At 68.8% G+C, this 15,129-nt stretch overlaps 2 protein-coding genes across 2 annotated transcripts; both read right to left on the bottom strand.

The window, feature by feature from the left end:
- Window positions 1-1,895: 1,895 nt before the first annotated feature.
- On the bottom strand, window positions 1,896-3,358 carry LOC129072859 (troponin I, slow skeletal muscle). Its single transcript, XM_054576423.1, has 5 exons — window positions 3,326-3,358; window positions 2,891-3,022; window positions 2,725-2,814; window positions 2,281-2,457; window positions 1,896-2,003 (listed from the first exon to the last, which is right to left on the bottom strand). Exons 2-5 carry the CDS (start codon window positions 3,014-3,016, stop codon window positions 1,896-1,898), a joined length of 501 nt encoding a protein of 166 aa, XP_054432398.1. The 5' UTR covers window positions 3,017-3,022; window positions 3,326-3,358.
- Window positions 3,359-12,393: 9,035 nt separating this feature from the next.
- On the bottom strand, window positions 12,394-15,129 carry LOC129072941 (troponin I, slow skeletal muscle-like). The gene is made up of 5 exons (XM_054576539.1): window positions 15,053-15,129; window positions 14,497-14,628; window positions 13,696-13,785; window positions 12,782-12,958; window positions 12,394-12,501 (listed from the first exon to the last, which is right to left on the bottom strand). Exons 2-5 carry the CDS (start codon window positions 14,620-14,622, stop codon window positions 12,394-12,396), a joined length of 501 nt encoding a protein of 166 aa, XP_054432514.1. The 5' UTR covers window positions 14,623-14,628; window positions 15,053-15,129.

Raw genomic sequence — 15,129 nt, 5'->3', positions numbered from 1 at the left:
CAGACCAGCCCGGAGAGCAGCTGGCACTGCACTTTGCCCCCGGCTCTGGCATTTATGGCAGACAGCACGCGGGGACAGAGGGCAGAGGGCAGAGGGCAGGACAAGGGCCGCAGGTGGTGGAAGGGGCTCCCCCTGTCCTGGGGTCAGGAGGCCAAGGGGCCCAGCTCGGGGACCAGACACTTGCTCTGAGGGCTGAGCTCAGAGCCTCCAGGACGCGCACTCTGTGGGGGAGGGCGGGGGAGGGGCCGCCGCACCCCCTCCCACATGCAGCCCGCAGGCTGGCGCCCTTGCTGGGCTTTGGGTCCAGTGTCGGGGATGCAGAGAGGACCTGACCCAGGGGCCGGACCAAGCTGCCCACCGCAGGGGGCGGGACGTTGGACCATCCGGGAGCCGGGAGGGAATAACCGGGGACCAGGGCAGATGCAGGCGAGGAAGCCCCTGGACGTGTGGAGAGGTGCCACCTGGCGGCCAGATGTGCACCTGCCTCGGCCTGCAGGCCCGGGGCGTCCCTCAGCCCCGGGAGAGGGCCCGCCTCTGAGAGGAAGGGGACTGAGGAGCCAGGCCGCGTGGGCTCCGGGTGCTGAGCCTGTGCTGGCGGCTGGAGCAGCAGGTGGGGGTTGTGGGGCCGGGCTGCTTCCCGGGCCCGGGCGGGGGAGCTGGGTGAGGCCCCAGGGATGGGGCGGAGGCCCCCAGGATGGGGCGGAGGTCCCGGGGCGCCGCGGCGGCCCCGCTGATCCCTTAGCCCTCATGCTGACTGGGCTGCTCGCTGGGGGGACGGGGACGGGGGAGAGGGCCAACGAGCCCTCTGGTCACACACTCCCCGAGACGCTGGCGACACTGGGATTTTAATGGAGAGGCAGCGAGCCTGTGGCCGCCATGCAGGTCACAGCGGCGTGGAGGGCGGGGACATCAGGCACCGGGGTTCTGCTCTGTGTGTCCGCTGGTCCCGGTTCCAGGGGACCGCATGTCACTCAAATTGGCGAGGGAGGGGCTGCAGGGGCTCGGAGGTGCGGGGACACGCAGAGGAAGGACCACGCGGGGCACCCAGAGCCAGCGCCGCCGCGGCCTGTGGGGACAGAGAGGCGGCCGTCAGGCCCTGGGGCCTGGGTGCACCCGATGCGTCCCTGACTCGCCCGCAGTACCCGCAGCCCAGGGCCTTCTCACCCCAGCGCAGCCTGGGCTGCTCCACCACCCACAGGGGCCCCCGCGAAGCCCCCAGGGACGGGCTCAGGGCCCTGAGCCCCTCCCTGTCCCAGTCCCTGTCACGGGGCTCCACACCTCACCCGCCACCCCTCCCTGTGGCCGGCTCCTGCCTGGGTGTCCACAGCCAGCTGTGGGCCACCTTCCCCTCTGACGCCCGCCCGTGGCTTCCCGCAGCCCCGCCCCCTGGCACAGCCCGCCCCCCGCAGGGTCTCCTGGGGGCTCCTTTGCTGCTCTGGCCAGTTTCCCCAGAGGGTGGGAGTCTGTCTTCTCCCCACGGACCCTCGGGGCAGGGCCTGGAGGGCAGGACAGCGTGCAGGACTCCCCGGAGGGAGGCAGTAGGAGGAGCTCAGCCTCCCGAGAGTCGGAGCCCGAGGGCCCTGGGTCAGAGTCCCGCAGAGGGCCGGCCCGCCCGAGTTCTCTCTCCTGCGTTCCAGGCGGGCGCGTGGTTTGCACTTTGTGTGCCACACTGCTGTTCTAGGCCACGCATCAGAAACACCTGCGGTCACAGGTGAGGGCACCACCTAGAGGTGACCTGCCCGAGTACTCAGGGTGCTGAGCCGGGATGGAGCCACAAGGGATGACCTTATTGGCCTTCCTCGCCCTGCACCGTGCCAGCCAGCCCGCCAGCCTTGCCCAGGGTCCCTGTCGCCCTCAGACCCAGGTGGGGCCCGAGGGGAGGGAAACTGGTACCTCTAAGGTGAGGTTGGAGTCTTGGCGGCGTCAAACATCTTTTTCCGGCCCTCCATCCCGGACATGGCCTCCACGTTCTTCCTCCAGTCTCCCACCTCCACGGGCCGCTCCTGCCGGGAGAACACGGGCTCAGAGCCGTGCCGGCCACACCGTGCTGCGGTTCCACAGGGCACCGCGGGGACACGGGCCTGTGCCCGCCCAGGAGCCAGAGCCTGCCTCACCTCCAGGCCCCGCACCCCCTCCTGGTCCCGCTCCAAGCCCAAGGTCACCGTCTAAGCAGCCTCGTTCCTGCCAGTCTGGCTCCTGTTCCATCCATGGGCCCACTGCCCGCCTGGGCTGGGTGGGGAGGCGGGCGAAGGCCCAGGAGGGAGAGGCTCCAGGACTCACCTTCTCGGAGTCCTCCTTCTTCACCGACTTCAGGTTGGCCCGCAGGTCCATGGACACCTTGTGCTTGGAGCCCAGCAGGGCGCGCAGCATGGCGTCGGCTGAGACGCGGACCCGTCGCAAGGGCGGGCGCTTGAACTTCCCGCGGAGGTCCTGCACGGTCAGCTTCAGGTCCTTAATCTGCCGGAGGCCAGGGCCCAGCGGTCACGGGGTATGGACTGAGGGCGACACTCCCCTGGGTGGAGGAGCGCGGGGCCTCGCGACGCGTCTGTGTTGTTCATCTCCAGGTCCTGCCCTGTCTGCCAGCTCCAGCCCTGGGGGGCCTGAGCTCTGGGTGGGGGGCCACCGCGTCCTGCCGAGCGACGGGCCCGGACCCTGGGGCAGGACGGGGCCGGTCCACAGCGGTGCGCCCCGCCCCGCCGCCTCCGCCCCGTCCCGCCGGCTCACCTCCCGGGTGTTGTGGAGGCACTTGGCCTCGATGTCGTATCTCTCCTCGTCCACCGTCTCCGCCTTGGCGTGCAGCTCCCGGCACAGGTCCTGGGGGAGCAGGGGTGAGGAGGGGGCGGGGGCCCTGTGCGGCCGCCCCGCCCCGAGCTCCGGCCGCCAGGCTCACCTGCAGGGCGCTGAGGGACAGGCCGCGGGTCTGCAGCGTGGGGACGCGCTCGGCCAGGTAGCGGGACTTCTCCGCCTCGCGCTCCTCCTGCTCCTGGTCCCAGCATTCCTTGGCCTTCGCCAGCATCAGGCTCTGGGCAGGACGGAGCGGGTCAGGGGGCCGGGCGGACCCCCGCGGGGCCGGCTCCTCTCTGGCCTCCGCGGGCTCTACGGGCGCCCTGCCCTCACGCCCTGGTCCCCAGGGCCCGCTTTCCCTCCCAGGCTCCTTCCAGCGACTTCCATCTACTCCACCCACAAAGCTTCAAAGAGAGACTCTTAGCAAAATAGAGCCAGTCCCTCTGCCCCGCCCTGGCCTCCCACCCTGCCTCGGGTTACTGCCCCCTCTCAGGACCCCCGGGCCGGGGGGGACCACCCTGGCCCTGGCTCCAGAGCTCACCTTCAGCTGGAGTTTGCGGGAGGCGGAGATTTTGGATTTTCCCTGAGGGTGAGAGGGGAGAGATGGGTAAGGTGGAGGCTGCAAACCAAAAACCCTGCCCCGAGGGCCAGCCAGGGTCATTGTCACCCGCAGAGTCATCGCCTTCCAAGCTCCTCGCTGTGACTGGGCCAGAACTATCCAATTCAGAGAGGGCAGCGGCAGCGCCCTGGACCAGAGGCTGGGCCTGCTGCCGGGCACCAGGCTCACGCGGCCTCTGGGGACACTGCCCGCCTCGCCTGCGGGTCAGGATGCTGGACGCCCATCTCTGAGGCCAGACATTCACAGACCAACAGCCGCGGAGCGATGCTCCGGATGCCACCACCCGAATCCTGGGCTGGACACGCTCCAGCGGGGGCGACCGAGGCTCATGCCGGCTGAGGGTGCAGGGCTAGGACAGGGTGCTGAGTCACAGCCAGCTCTGCTCCGTCGCAGCCGCAGCACCGCCGTCCTGGGACCCTGTGCGCTGGACACCCCTCCCCACCCCTGAGAAGCCCCAGGTCTAGATCTTCGCCCTCAGTTTCTACTGTGGGAATTTGCTAAAGCCACGGGGGGTGGGGGCCTGAGCGCGACCCAAGCGCTCCCTCCGCTCCATTGCCCACCCCACCTTCCCCCGCCCAAGACTTAACGCGGACAGAGATCCCCCAACCCGACTCACCTCGCTTCAGGCGTCCGTCACAGAAGGGCCAGGGAGAGGGCAGAAGAGAGAGAGGGCGTTACTCCCGCAGCTGCGTCCCACGCGGGCAGCTCGTGCGGGCAGGTGGGGGGACCACGGGGCAGCAGGAAGACCCGGCCCCAGGCACGGGACCAGTTCAGGGTCCCCGCCGAAGGGAATAAGACAGACGGCTGTCTGGGTTTCCCTGCCGGGGGGCTTCCCATTGTAGGGGAACAGGGTAGAAGGTCAGGGGAGCCCGGGCCGGGGGCCCCGCAGTGAGAAGCTTCATCCCTGGACTCGCGGGTCAGTCCTAAGCGTCATCTATCTATGGGGCCAGCGGCGGTCGTGGCCTGGCGCATGCCACCCATGTGATCGGTCAGACAGACAGACGCTGGCACAGGCCAGGAAGGTCTTCCCAGGCAGCCTGAGGCCTTGCGTTCGGCTCAAAGGCCCGGAGGACGTTTGGGGACAGGGCACCCCGGCACTGAGGGCTGTTTCTGTTTTAGGATCTGGCCTTCTGGGGGTTGGTTTCGGGGGGTGAACAGAGGAGCCCAAATCTGGGGCTGAATTCTGCTGGGAGGGAAGCGGCCTGCAGAGCCCGGATGCGGGGCTGTACTTACACTTCCGGCATGGTGGCGGTGGGCAGCACCTGCGGGCACAGAGGACTCATGAATGAGGCAAGTTTCCGCCCAGCGCCCCCACCCCCACGAGAGGAGCCAGACCCCCGGAAGGAGAGCCAGGCGGATGGACTCCCGCGGGCGGGGCTGCGGCGGAGCCTGCGCGTTCTCCGGGGGGGCCGTCCCGCTGCCTGCAGCGTCGTCGTGCCGGGCGCGTCACCCGGACACGGTGTGGCGGCACCCTCGCTGGGGCCGAAAGGAGACCCTGGGGGGCGGCTGAGTCGGTCGGGGGGCGGGCAGACCTGTGTTCACCCCGGTCTTCATCACGACCTTCCCCCGGCCCGTCGGCCTCTCTGCAAAATTAGGGGCTCGGGAGTTCATTTCCACTTCACGTTGAGCTCCTGAGCCCTTTGTTTGACCCAAATGCTACTTGGGAGCTGAACAAAATCCTTCCTGGAGAGCAGATGGCTCTGGTTGCAGGTGTGACAGGGGAGCTCAGGGTCCTCTGGGATGACCCCTGTCCATGCAGACGGTTTGAAGCCCCTGACCAGGGAATCCTGGCCCCTTCAAGCCGACAGTCGGGGTCCAGACCAAGGAAGGGTCCTTGAGGCTATCGAGGGGTCTTCCAGGTCAGGCCTGGCCACTGGAGGGGTGGGGTTGAGCAGAAGGTCAGGGGAGTGAGGGGCCAGCTGGCGACGGCGGGGCGCGGGCAGGACAGCAGCCCTGACTGGGGCAGGGAGGGGAGGAGGGGGAACCCACGTGTCTGGGGTGAGGAGCTCGGGCCCAGGAGTTTGGATTTGGTCCAAGCAGCTGGTTTATAGCAGGGAGGCCAGAATCGAAAGGACACCTGCCAAGTGGCCCCCCGTCTTTGCCTGGAGCCTCTCCTTTCCATTTGAGCCCTTGAAGTGTCCTCTCTGCTCCATGAGGTGGGCTGGACTACGTGTCCTGTGTCCCTCCCATCAGGCTCTGGCCCCATCTTTGCCTCTGCTTGGTGGGGGGTTGGGGACGGGAGTACAGCCTGGGGGGACGGGACAACTCTGGAGTCTCAGCTGTCACCCTGGGCAGAGAGGGAGAGGTGGGCGCCAATCCACCCCTACATTCCTGAGATGCTTGGCTGAAACTAGATTTTTTCACCAGCTGTTGGTCCTGAGGCTCCACCCCTCTAGAGACACTGGGAAAGTCTTGAAAAAATCTTTCTCAGGGGCAGATCCCCCAAGGTCTGTCTGTCCCTCAACGCTGCCCTTCCAAACGCCAGTCCAAGTGCCGGGCCTCAGCAGCGCATCTCCTGTCTCCTTCTAGGAATGGGCCTCCCGCTTGGTGAGCACCTGGACGTGCTCACATGTGTGCGGAGAGCCTCTGTCACCAGCGCGGGGCCCACCGGCCCGCCCCCGGCCAGGCCGGGCCTCCTGCCAAGCTCCAGGGCCTGCCACACTGACAAATGCCAGACCGGGGTCCCCCGCCTGTGCTGTGATACCCAGCAGACAGGACCCCTTGACAGGTCCCGGGGAAGACAGGCAGGGACCTGATAAGGCGTCAGGATGCAGACAGTGGCCAATGGGAGGTGGGAGGCCAGCATTCTTGTGCCCCACCGGTGGCCCACAGGCGGGGGGGGTGTCGGGGTGTGGCCGGAGCCGGGCTCGCCCTCCCTGAGGCCCCTCGGTGGGACTGAGGGTGTAAGTGTGGGTGTGCACGTGGCCGTGTGTGGAGGGGAAGCAGCTGGTCCCTTTGCACACCTGGTCACCAGGGACGCACGTTTCAATGTTCTTCCTCCTGCTCCCCACCCCCGACCTTGGACCCAGCACAAGGGCATCCGGGCCTTCCTGACTGGCCGTGAACACACATCGCCCCTCCAGTCTCCTCTCAGGACCCCCGAGGGGCTGTGTCCGAACCGGGTGGATGCGCTGCGGGGGCCCCCACCGCTGACAGAGGCCCCGCCCTGCCCCCAGCCACGCACCCCCCCGAAGGCGCCCCGCGCGCAGACCCTCACGCTGCTGCCCCCGGTGCCAGTGCGCCCCGCGCCCACTCCTCAGAGCAGGAGCGCGGCCCCGGGCCTGGCCGTGCGCCCTCGCCTGCTCCTGTCCTGCCGGTCCGCATCCCGCGGCCGGGACATCCCTCAGAGACAGAGAAAACGGGGCGAGAGTCTCCCAGGCTCCGGGTCCCTCTGTCTCCGCCCCAGGTGCCGCTCACTGCGCTGCCCGCCAGGCTCCGCCTGCGCTTCCGCGTGGAGCCTGCGCCCCCGACCCTGGTCCCCACGGCCGCCCCTCCCCGAGGTGCCCGTCGCCTCCTGTGGTCCTGAGCTCCCGGCTGCAGACACTCACCTGGGCGGCGGCGGGGAGCTGGGCTGGCTGTGAGCGGCGGCGGAAGACAGACTGCGGGGAAGCTCGCAGGGCAGGCTATGAGGGCTGCGGCCCACAGCGACTGGCCGGTAAAAATAGAACAGACCTGCTGGCCCTCCCGCCGCCCCCTCCCACCCGCACCTCCCGGGCCCACAGGCAGGCTCCCGCGCAGCGGGCCCACGGGCTGCGGTCACGTGTCAGTGGCTTAGAGGGCACAGATCCTGTGCACACAGAGGTCACCACCGAGTGACCCCCAGGGAGCCAGGAGCCAATGAGGGGAGAGATTAAACAGGCAGACCCTTAGGAGCTGGAGCAGAGCAGCGATGGGACCAGGCAGGGCCACCAGGAGTCCTGGAGCTGCAGCGAAGGGACCTGTCTCCTTGACCCAACACCTCTGTCATGGGAAGGGAGAAAGGAAGGCCGGGACCCGAACCCACGCGCCTCATCTTCTGGGACCGCTGTGGTGTGAGCATGTGACTCCAGCAAGTGTGCGGGGCTCAGCTGGCGTGGCCACAGCCCGTTGGTCTCTGAGGGTCTACAGACGCCCTGCATCCAGACCAGGTGGACCTTTCGGAATCCAGGTTTCCCAGGTACCGAGGGGCCCCCCACACCCCAGGCCTGGACGGTGGTGAGACTCTCTCCCCTCTCCCACGGCCCTTGCCCCAGGCACTTGTCGACAGGTCTGCACCTGTCTTTGGGTATTTTTAGGATGGTTGAAGAACACATAATACCCACCCTATAGTCAGGGAAAGACAATGCCCGCTATGTTAATCCTGTGGCTATTATTGTCGGGCATCTCCTGGGGCCGGACCCAGGCTGAGCCAGGACAAGCGGGACACTGGCCCCTCTCGGAGGCCCGGGAAGGCCTGGCCAGCAGCCGGACATTCGGGAGCTCCGCGGGGCCCTGACTTGGTGGGGGGAGAGCGGGCAGACTACCTCTAAGCAGACGCGCCCACAGTGCCCAGGGAGGGGTAAGGCCCTGCTCTCCGCTCCAACGAGGGCAGGAAGTGGCGAAAGCAGCTGCATGGCCCCACCAGCATCCCGCCAACATTCCCGGCAGCATCGCCAGCAACAGCCCCCTGCATCCCCCCACCCCCGCACCCCCAACGCGGCGCCACCTTCCTGCAGTCCCGGCTCTCACCACCAGGGGGCACTGCCCGCGTGGGTCCATACGCTCCTTCAAGCCGCTAGCTGCCCCCCTCTGCTAACTCAGCCTCCTCTGCTGTGATCCCGGGGGGAATCCAAAGCCTCCCCTCCCCATCCGGACAGGCCCCTGTGCCCTGGCAGACGCTGCTTCCCCGCGCTGCCCCCCAGGGGACAGGACGAGGGCCCTGGGCTCTCACCCGGAAGGAGATGGTCCTGGGGCTGGAGCGCCGGAGGGAGCTGCTGTAGGTGGCCCTGGGGCCCGAGGACGAGCCCTCCGCTCCCTCCTTTCTAGGAATCTTCACCTGGGGGGAGGGGGAGGGTCACACGGGCAGCCTGGCAGCCCCGAGCCGCGGCGGGGACGCCAGGTGGCCGGGCCCCCCTCCCCCCGCCGGGGCTGCAGGAGGAAGGGGGCAGTAGGAAGGCCTCTCGTCTGCCGGGGGGCGGTGGGCACGGATCCGCAGAGCCAGGCCGCCAGGCGCGGGGCCGGGCCCCTGAGAAGGACGCGGGGTCTGGGGCCCTGAATCCCTTTCAGCACCAGCCCCCCTCGGCGTCCCCTGATCCGGCAGTGACCGGGAGCCATCGCGGGAGAGGACACGGCCAAAGTCAGCGTGAAGGAGGGAGACGGGAGACAGCAAGGGGGCCGCAGACACCGGGGCAGGACTGGGGGGGGGGCGGGGGCGGCACTGCCAACCTGGACTGTGATGGTCGGGAAGCTGGCAGCCGCGGGCGGAGGCTGGCAGGTCCCTGGCTCTGCCGAGGACCGCTGGTTCTTCCCGGGGGGAGGGGCTGCTTTCTGGCCTGCCCCTGCCGCGGGCTGCTCCTGGGCCGGGGGCTGCTCCCTGGGCTGGGGGCTGCTCCCTGGGCTGGGGCTTCTCCCGGGGCTGAGGCTGAGGCTTCTCCCGGGGCTGAGGCTGAGGCTTCTCCTGGGCCTGGGGCTGCTCCCTGGGCCAGGGGTTGCTCCCTGGGCTGGGGCTGCTCCCTGGGCTGAGGGTGCTCCTGGGGCTGAGGCTGAGGCTGCTCTTGGGCCTGGGGCTGCTCCCGGGGCTGAGGCTGCTCCTGGGGCTGGGGCTGCTCCGGCCCCGGGCGGCGCTGCTCTGCTCTGGGGCTGAGGCTGCTCCTGGGGCTGGGGCTGCTCCCGGGGCTGAGTCTGAGGCTCTCCTGGGCCTGGGGCTGCTCCCTGGGCTGAGGTTGCTCCCTGGGCTGAGGTTGCTCCCTGGGCTGGAGCTGCACCTGAGCCTGGACTGGGGCTTCTTTAAGACTCTGGCCCTCTTTGGGACCAGCTTTGTCTCTGAGACCGATAACTTCTCAAAGAGCAAGGTTTTCTTAGACACCATCCCCATCCTGAACGTGGCGTCTTCCCTGGGGCCGGAGCCCGCCTGTTCCCACGGCTCCTGCGAGCCCTCGGGAGGCAGCTTGCCGGCAGGCCCTCTGCGGGGCCCTACGTGGCGTGTGGTCCATCAGAGCCTGGTGTTCTCAGAAACGACCCCCTCCCGGCGTGTCCTAGCCCTGTGCGGTCTCCCAGGTGTCCTAAGTGTCCCCCAGCTTTGCACCAAGACCCGCGGCTGGCCCTAGGGGATGTGGCCGCCCCACGCCCTGCTGCTCAGAAATGTGTCCAGGCCCTGCTGAGACCCCGGCCCAGTCCCTCCTTGTCCCACCCGGGCGTCGCTGTCCCCTGAGAGGAGGAACTGCATAGACGGGGGACGAAGCAGGGATGAGGGGTGGTCTCCTGGGGGGACGTCGGCGGGTGGGATTGTGGAAACTCCCACAAACAAAAGGGTGACTAAGGACTGAGAAAGGGGCCTACTTGACACGGAGGAGGCACCGAAATCTGTTAGACGTGTGTACGTGGGCTTGTGACTGTCAGGCGCGACCGCCACGCCCGCTGCTGTGGGGACAGGGAACCCCCGGGATCCCCGCTCTGGCCGCCGTGGGGAAGGAGAAGCGGCCCTGTGAAGGCGGGGGTGGGCGGGGGATTCCAGGGCCTGCCGTCCCTTCTGGCAGCAGAGAGGGGCCCCTTCCCCCGCGGGCCGCAGTCTGGGGAGCCCGTGGCCTTGCCCTGGGGCTCCCCCTGGGATCGCGTGTCCTCGCGGATCCCCCAGAGGAAGTGAGCAGCACACACCGGACAGCGTTTAATGGACGTATAGAGGGGAGAGTTACAGAACGAGCATCTCACACCTGGAGACCGGCGGTGCACCTGCCTCGGACGCCCGGGGCCCCTCCCCCCGGGCCCCTCCCTCCACGCAGGGCCGAACACGGTCCACGCGTGTGTACCTGTCCCCGTTCCCTCTGTGTAACGTCGGCGCCCGTGTATGAATCCTCCCCCCCACCCCGGCCGTTCCCGTCTTCTCGTCGTCCCGACAGACACGCTTGCTCTCTGCTTTGTCCGCGTGTCTGTCCCAGCCTCTGTGTGTGTCCCCAGAGCAAGGCTACTGGCTGTGGCAGGGACGGTGTTGTCTGCACGCGTCTCCCTTTGTGCCCATGAGCTGTTTGCAGCGGGAACCCAGGGCACGTCGCTGCCGCCCCAGGCCGGTCCCATTGAGGGCCCCTCGCCTCTGGCGCTGAGGGGCCCCGGGGACAGACCAGCCCGGAGAGCACCTGGCACTGCACTTTGCCCCCGGCTCCTGGCATTTATGGCAGACAGCACGCGGGGACAGAGGGCAGAGGGCAGGACAAGGGCCGCAGGTGGTGGAAGGGGCTCCCCCTGTCCTGGGGTCAGGAGGCCAAGGGGCCCAGCTCGGGGACCAGACACTTGCTCTGAGGGCTGAGCTCAGAGCCTCCAGGACGCGCACTCTGTGGGGGAGGGCGGGGGAGGGGCCGCCGCACCCCCTCCCACATGTAGCCCACAGGCTGGCGCCCTTGTTGGGCTTTGGGTCCAGTGTCGGGGATGCAGAGAGGACCTGACCCAGGGGCCGGACCAAGCTGCCCACTGCAGGGGGCGGGACGTTGGACCGTCTGGGAGCCGGGAGGGAATAACCGGGGACCAGGGCAGATGCAGGCGAGGAAGCCCCTGGACGTGTGGAGAGGTGCCACCTGGCGGCCAGATGTGCACCTGCCTCGGCCTGCAGGCCCGGGAGAGGGCCCGCCTCTGAGAGGAAGGGGACTGAGGAGCCAGGCCGCGTGGGCTCCGGGTGCTGAGCCTGTGCTGGCGGCTGGTGCAGCAGGTTGGGGTTGTAGGGCTGGGCTGCTTCCCGGGCCCGGGCGGGGGAGCTGGGTGAGGCCCCCGGGATGGGGCGGAGGTCCCGGGGCACCGCGGCGGCCCCGCTGATCACTTAGCCCTCACGCTGACTGGGCTGCTCGCTGGGGGGACGGGGACGGGGGAGAGGGCCAACGAGCCCTCTGGTCACACACTCCCCGAGACGCTGGCGACACTGGGATTTTAATGGAGAGGCAGCGAGCCTGTGGCCGCCATGCAGGTCACAGCGGCGTGGAGGGCGGGGACATCAGGCACCGGGGTTCTGCTCTGTGTGTCCGCTGGTCCCGGTTCCAGGGGACCGCATGTCACTCAAATTGGCGAGGGAGGGGCTGCAGGGGCTCGGAGGTGCAGGGACACGCAGAGGAAGGACCACGCGGGGCACCCAGAGCCAGCGCCCCCGCGGCCTGTGGGGACAGAGAGGCGGCCGTCAGGCCCTGGGGCCTGGGTGCACCCGATGCGTCCCTGACTCGCCCGCAGTACCCGCAGCCCAGGGCCTTCTCACCCCAGCGCAGCCTGGGCTGCTCCACCACCCACAGGGGCCCCCGCGAAGCCCCCAGGGACGGGCTCAGGGCCCTGAGCCCCTCCCTGTCCCAGTCCCTGTCACTGGGCTCCACACCTCACCCGCCACCCCTCCCTGTGGCCGGCTCCTGCCTGGGTGTCCACAGCCAGCTGTGGGCCACCTTCCCCTCTGACGCCCGCCCGTGGCTTCCCGCAGCCCCGCCCCCTGGCACAGCCCGCCCCCCGCAGGGTCTCCTGGGGGCTCCTTTGCTGCTCTGGCCAGTTTCCCCAGAGGGTGGGAGTCTGTCTTCTCCCCACGGACCCTCGGGGCAGGGCCTGGAGGGCAGGACAGCGTGCAGGACTCCCCGGAGGGAGGCAGTAGGAGGAGCTCAGCCTCCCGAGAGTCGGAGCCCGAGGGCCCTGGGTCAGAGTCCCGCAGAGGGCCGGCCTGCCCGAGGTTCCATTTCAGGTGGGGCCCATGATTGCACTCCTCGCCCTGCACCGTGCCGGCCAGCCCGCCAGCCTTGCCCAGGGTCCCTGTCGCCCTCAGACCCAGGTGGGGCCCGAGGGGAGGGAAACAGGTACCTCTACTGCGGGGCCGGAGCCTTGGCGGCGTCAAACATCTTTTTCCGGCCCTCCATCCCGGACATGGCCTCCACGTTCTTCCTCCAGTCTCCCACCTCCACGGGCCGCTCCTGCCGGGAGAACACGGGCTCAGAGCCGTGCCGGCCACGCCGTGCTGCGGTTCCACAGGGCACCGCGGGGACACGGGCCTGTGCCCGCCCAGGAGCCAGAGCCTGCCTCACCTCCAGGCCCCGCACCCCCTCCTGGTTCCACTCCGCAGCCCCAGGCCACCTCGTCTAAGGAGCCTCGCTCCTGCCAGTCTGGCTCCTGTTCCATCCATGGGCCCACTGCCCGCCTGGGCTGGGTGGGGAGGCGGGCGAAGGCCCAGGAGGGAGAGGCTCCAGGACTCACCTTCTCGGAGTCCTCCTTCTTCACCGACTTCAGGTTGGCCCGCAGGTCCATGGACACATTGTGCTTGGAGCCCAGCAGGGCGCGCAGCATGGCGTCGGCTGAGACGCGGACCCGACGCAGGGCCGGGCGCTTGAACTTCCCGCATTGGTCCAGCACAGTCAGCTTCAGGTTCTTAATCTGCAGGAGGCCAGGGCCCGTGGTCACTGGAGGGAGGCCACCAGAGAGCGAGAGCTGCGCCCGGGTATCCCAGGCCCCCAGGACACACTGACCCACCCCTCCCTCTGCAGACGGCCACATGTCGTGTCGATAAATGAACGACGAGTAAACGGACAGACGCAGCTGCCTGGCCTCCCCGCCCTGACACGCATGGAAGGCGGGGGTGTCCTGCTCCGAGTGCGGTGCCACCTCCTGGGGCCCCGCTCCGAACGCACCCTCCCCGCCCCGCCCTGCAGCGCACAGAGCCGCAGGGGCCCTGCCGTGCCCGCCCTGAGCAGCGTGGGGACGGCCGAGGGAGCCGGAGCTGAGGAGTGTGCGGCCGGGCCTCTCTGGCCCTCGGTGTCCTGCTCTGTGAGGTGCTGGTAGGAGCACTGGACCCCATCCACGGGCACGAGGAGGGGCAAAGGCACAGGCAGACCATTCCCACAGGAGAGGAGTTATTCGCAGGCACGTGCGCCTCTGTGGGCATCGCGGGGCCACGCCACTGGATGGAGGAGCGCGGGGCCTCCAGACACGTCTGTGTTGTTCATCTCCAGGTCCTGCCCTGTCTGCCAGCTCCAGCCCTGGGGGGCCTGAGCTCTGGGTGGGGGGGCCACCGCGTCCTGCCGAGCGACGGGCCCGGACCCTGGGGCAGGACGGGGACCGGTCCACAGCGGTGCGCCCCGCCCCGCCGCCTCCGCCCCGTCCCGCGGGCTCACCTCCCGGGTGTTGTGGAGGCACTTGGCCTCGATGTCGTATCTCTCCTCGTCCACCGTCTCCGCCTTGGCGTGCAGCTCCCGGCACAGGTCCTGGGGGAGCAGGGGTGAGGAGGGGGCGGGGGCCCTGTGCGGCTGCCCTGCCCCGAGCCCGCCCACCCGAGCCCCTCTGCCGGGCCGTGGGCCCAACAGCAGCCCCTTCTGTCTGGGGCTGGCGACGCGGACGGCCGGGAGAGGAAGCCGGAATGTGCCTTTCTGAACGCGCGGGTTTCCTCTAAAGCGCCTTCTTACGGTAAAATCTCACAGGCTGATGGAGACATCGTAAGGGCTGCATATTACACAAAAGCGACTGGCGCAAAGGGACTGGCCACGCCACCGCAGGGGGGTGAACCAAGGCCCATGTTGCTCTACTTCCTTCTCAGCAGCTGCTGGTCTCGGACCAGAGACCAGTGCGTGGACACATGAGAGGCCCCTCTGCGGGCGGAGGGGGCAAGTCTTTGGAGACGTGGGGCTTCCCAGGTCCTGCTGCCTCCCCACGCGACACCGCCTGCACCGTCCCCGCTGTCCACACGGTCCCCACCACCCACACGGTCCCCATGTGGCGCCAGCTCAACCCTGCGGGGACATGCCCTCTCCTGCACCTGTGAAACGGGCCCTACCCGCGCCACGTTCATGGAGAACGGGGATGAAATGAGGAAAAGCCACTGGTAAATTACAGAGCTGGGAGCCCGGTTGGCGGCACTCCGGCCACCTGGTCCGCGGTGTCGCCCTACGGCGGCCCCTGCACCCGGCCGCCAGGCTCACCTGCAGGGCGCTGAGGGACAGGCCGCGGGTCTCCAACTTGGGGACGCGCTCGGCCAGGTAGCGGGACTTCTCCGCCTCGCGCTCCTCCTGCTCCTGGTCCCAGCATTCCTTGGCCTTCGCCAGCATCAGGCTCTGGGCAGGACGGAGCGGGTCAGGGGGCCGGGCCGGCCCCCCACCCGCGCCGGGCCTGAGGGGAGGGCAGACCCCCACTGGGCCGGCTCCTCTCTGGCCTCCGCAGGCTCTGGGGGCGCCCTGTCCTCACGCCCTGGGAGCCTGAACCCAGGACAGGCGCCGAGCGAGGCGGTGCGCACCAGCCCAGCGAGGACAGCCGGCCTATGATCTCACACGCTCATGGGCCCCTGGCCCGTTTTCCCTCCCAGGCTCCTTCCAGTGACTTCCATCTACTCTACCCACAAAGCTCCAAAGAGAGACTCTTAACAAAATAGAGCTAGTCCCTCTGCCCCGACCTGGCCTCCCACCCTGCCTCGGGTTACTGCCCCCTCTCAGGACCCCCGGGCCGGGGGGGACCACGCCTGGCCCTGGCTCCAGAGCTCACCTTCAGCAGGAGTTTGCGGGAGGCAGAGATCTTGGATTTTCTCTGTGGGTGAGAAGAGCAGAGATGGGGTGAAGCAG

The sequence above is a fragment of the Pteronotus mesoamericanus genome, unplaced genomic scaffold, assembly GCF_021234165.1.
Source record: "Pteronotus mesoamericanus isolate MK-2021 breed Mesoamerican mustached bat unplaced genomic scaffold, CSHL_Meso_final contig_347, whole genome shotgun sequence".
In the NCBI taxonomy this organism is placed as follows: domain Eukaryota; kingdom Metazoa; phylum Chordata; class Mammalia; order Chiroptera; family Mormoopidae; genus Pteronotus; species Pteronotus mesoamericanus.
Note: the sequence above shows the minus strand (reverse complement) of the source record. Positions and strands in the feature narration are given on the sequence as shown.

What these genes read in the sequence shown, in the direction of transcription:
- LOC129072859 (XM_054576423.1), bottom strand. Translation starts at nt 3,016, where the DNA reads ATGCTGGCGAAGGCCAAGGAATGCTGGGACCAGGAGCAGGAGGAGCGC. An exon ending in TGTCCCTCAGCGCCCTGCAG is followed by an intron (nt 2,815 to 2,890) that starts GTGAGCCTGGCG and finishes CTGCTCCCCCAG; the next exon opens with GACCTGTGCCGGGAGCTGCA. An exon ending in GCCTCCACAACACCCGGGAG is followed by an intron (nt 2,458 to 2,724) that starts GTGAGCCGGCGG and finishes GGCCTCCGGCAG; the next exon opens with ATTAAGGACCTGAAGCTGAC.
- LOC129072941 (XM_054576539.1), bottom strand. Translation starts at nt 14,622, where the DNA reads ATGCTGGCGAAGGCCAAGGAATGCTGGGACCAGGAGCAGGAGGAGCGC. An exon ending in GCCTCCACAACACCCGGGAG is followed by an intron (nt 12,959 to 13,695) that starts GTGAGCCCGCGG and finishes GGCCTCCTGCAG; the next exon opens with ATTAAGAACCTGAAGCTGAC. An exon ending in AGAAGGAGGACTCCGAGAAG is followed by an intron (nt 12,502 to 12,781) that starts GTGAGTCCTGGA and finishes TTCTCCCGGCAG; the next exon opens with GAGCGGCCCGTGGAGGTGGG.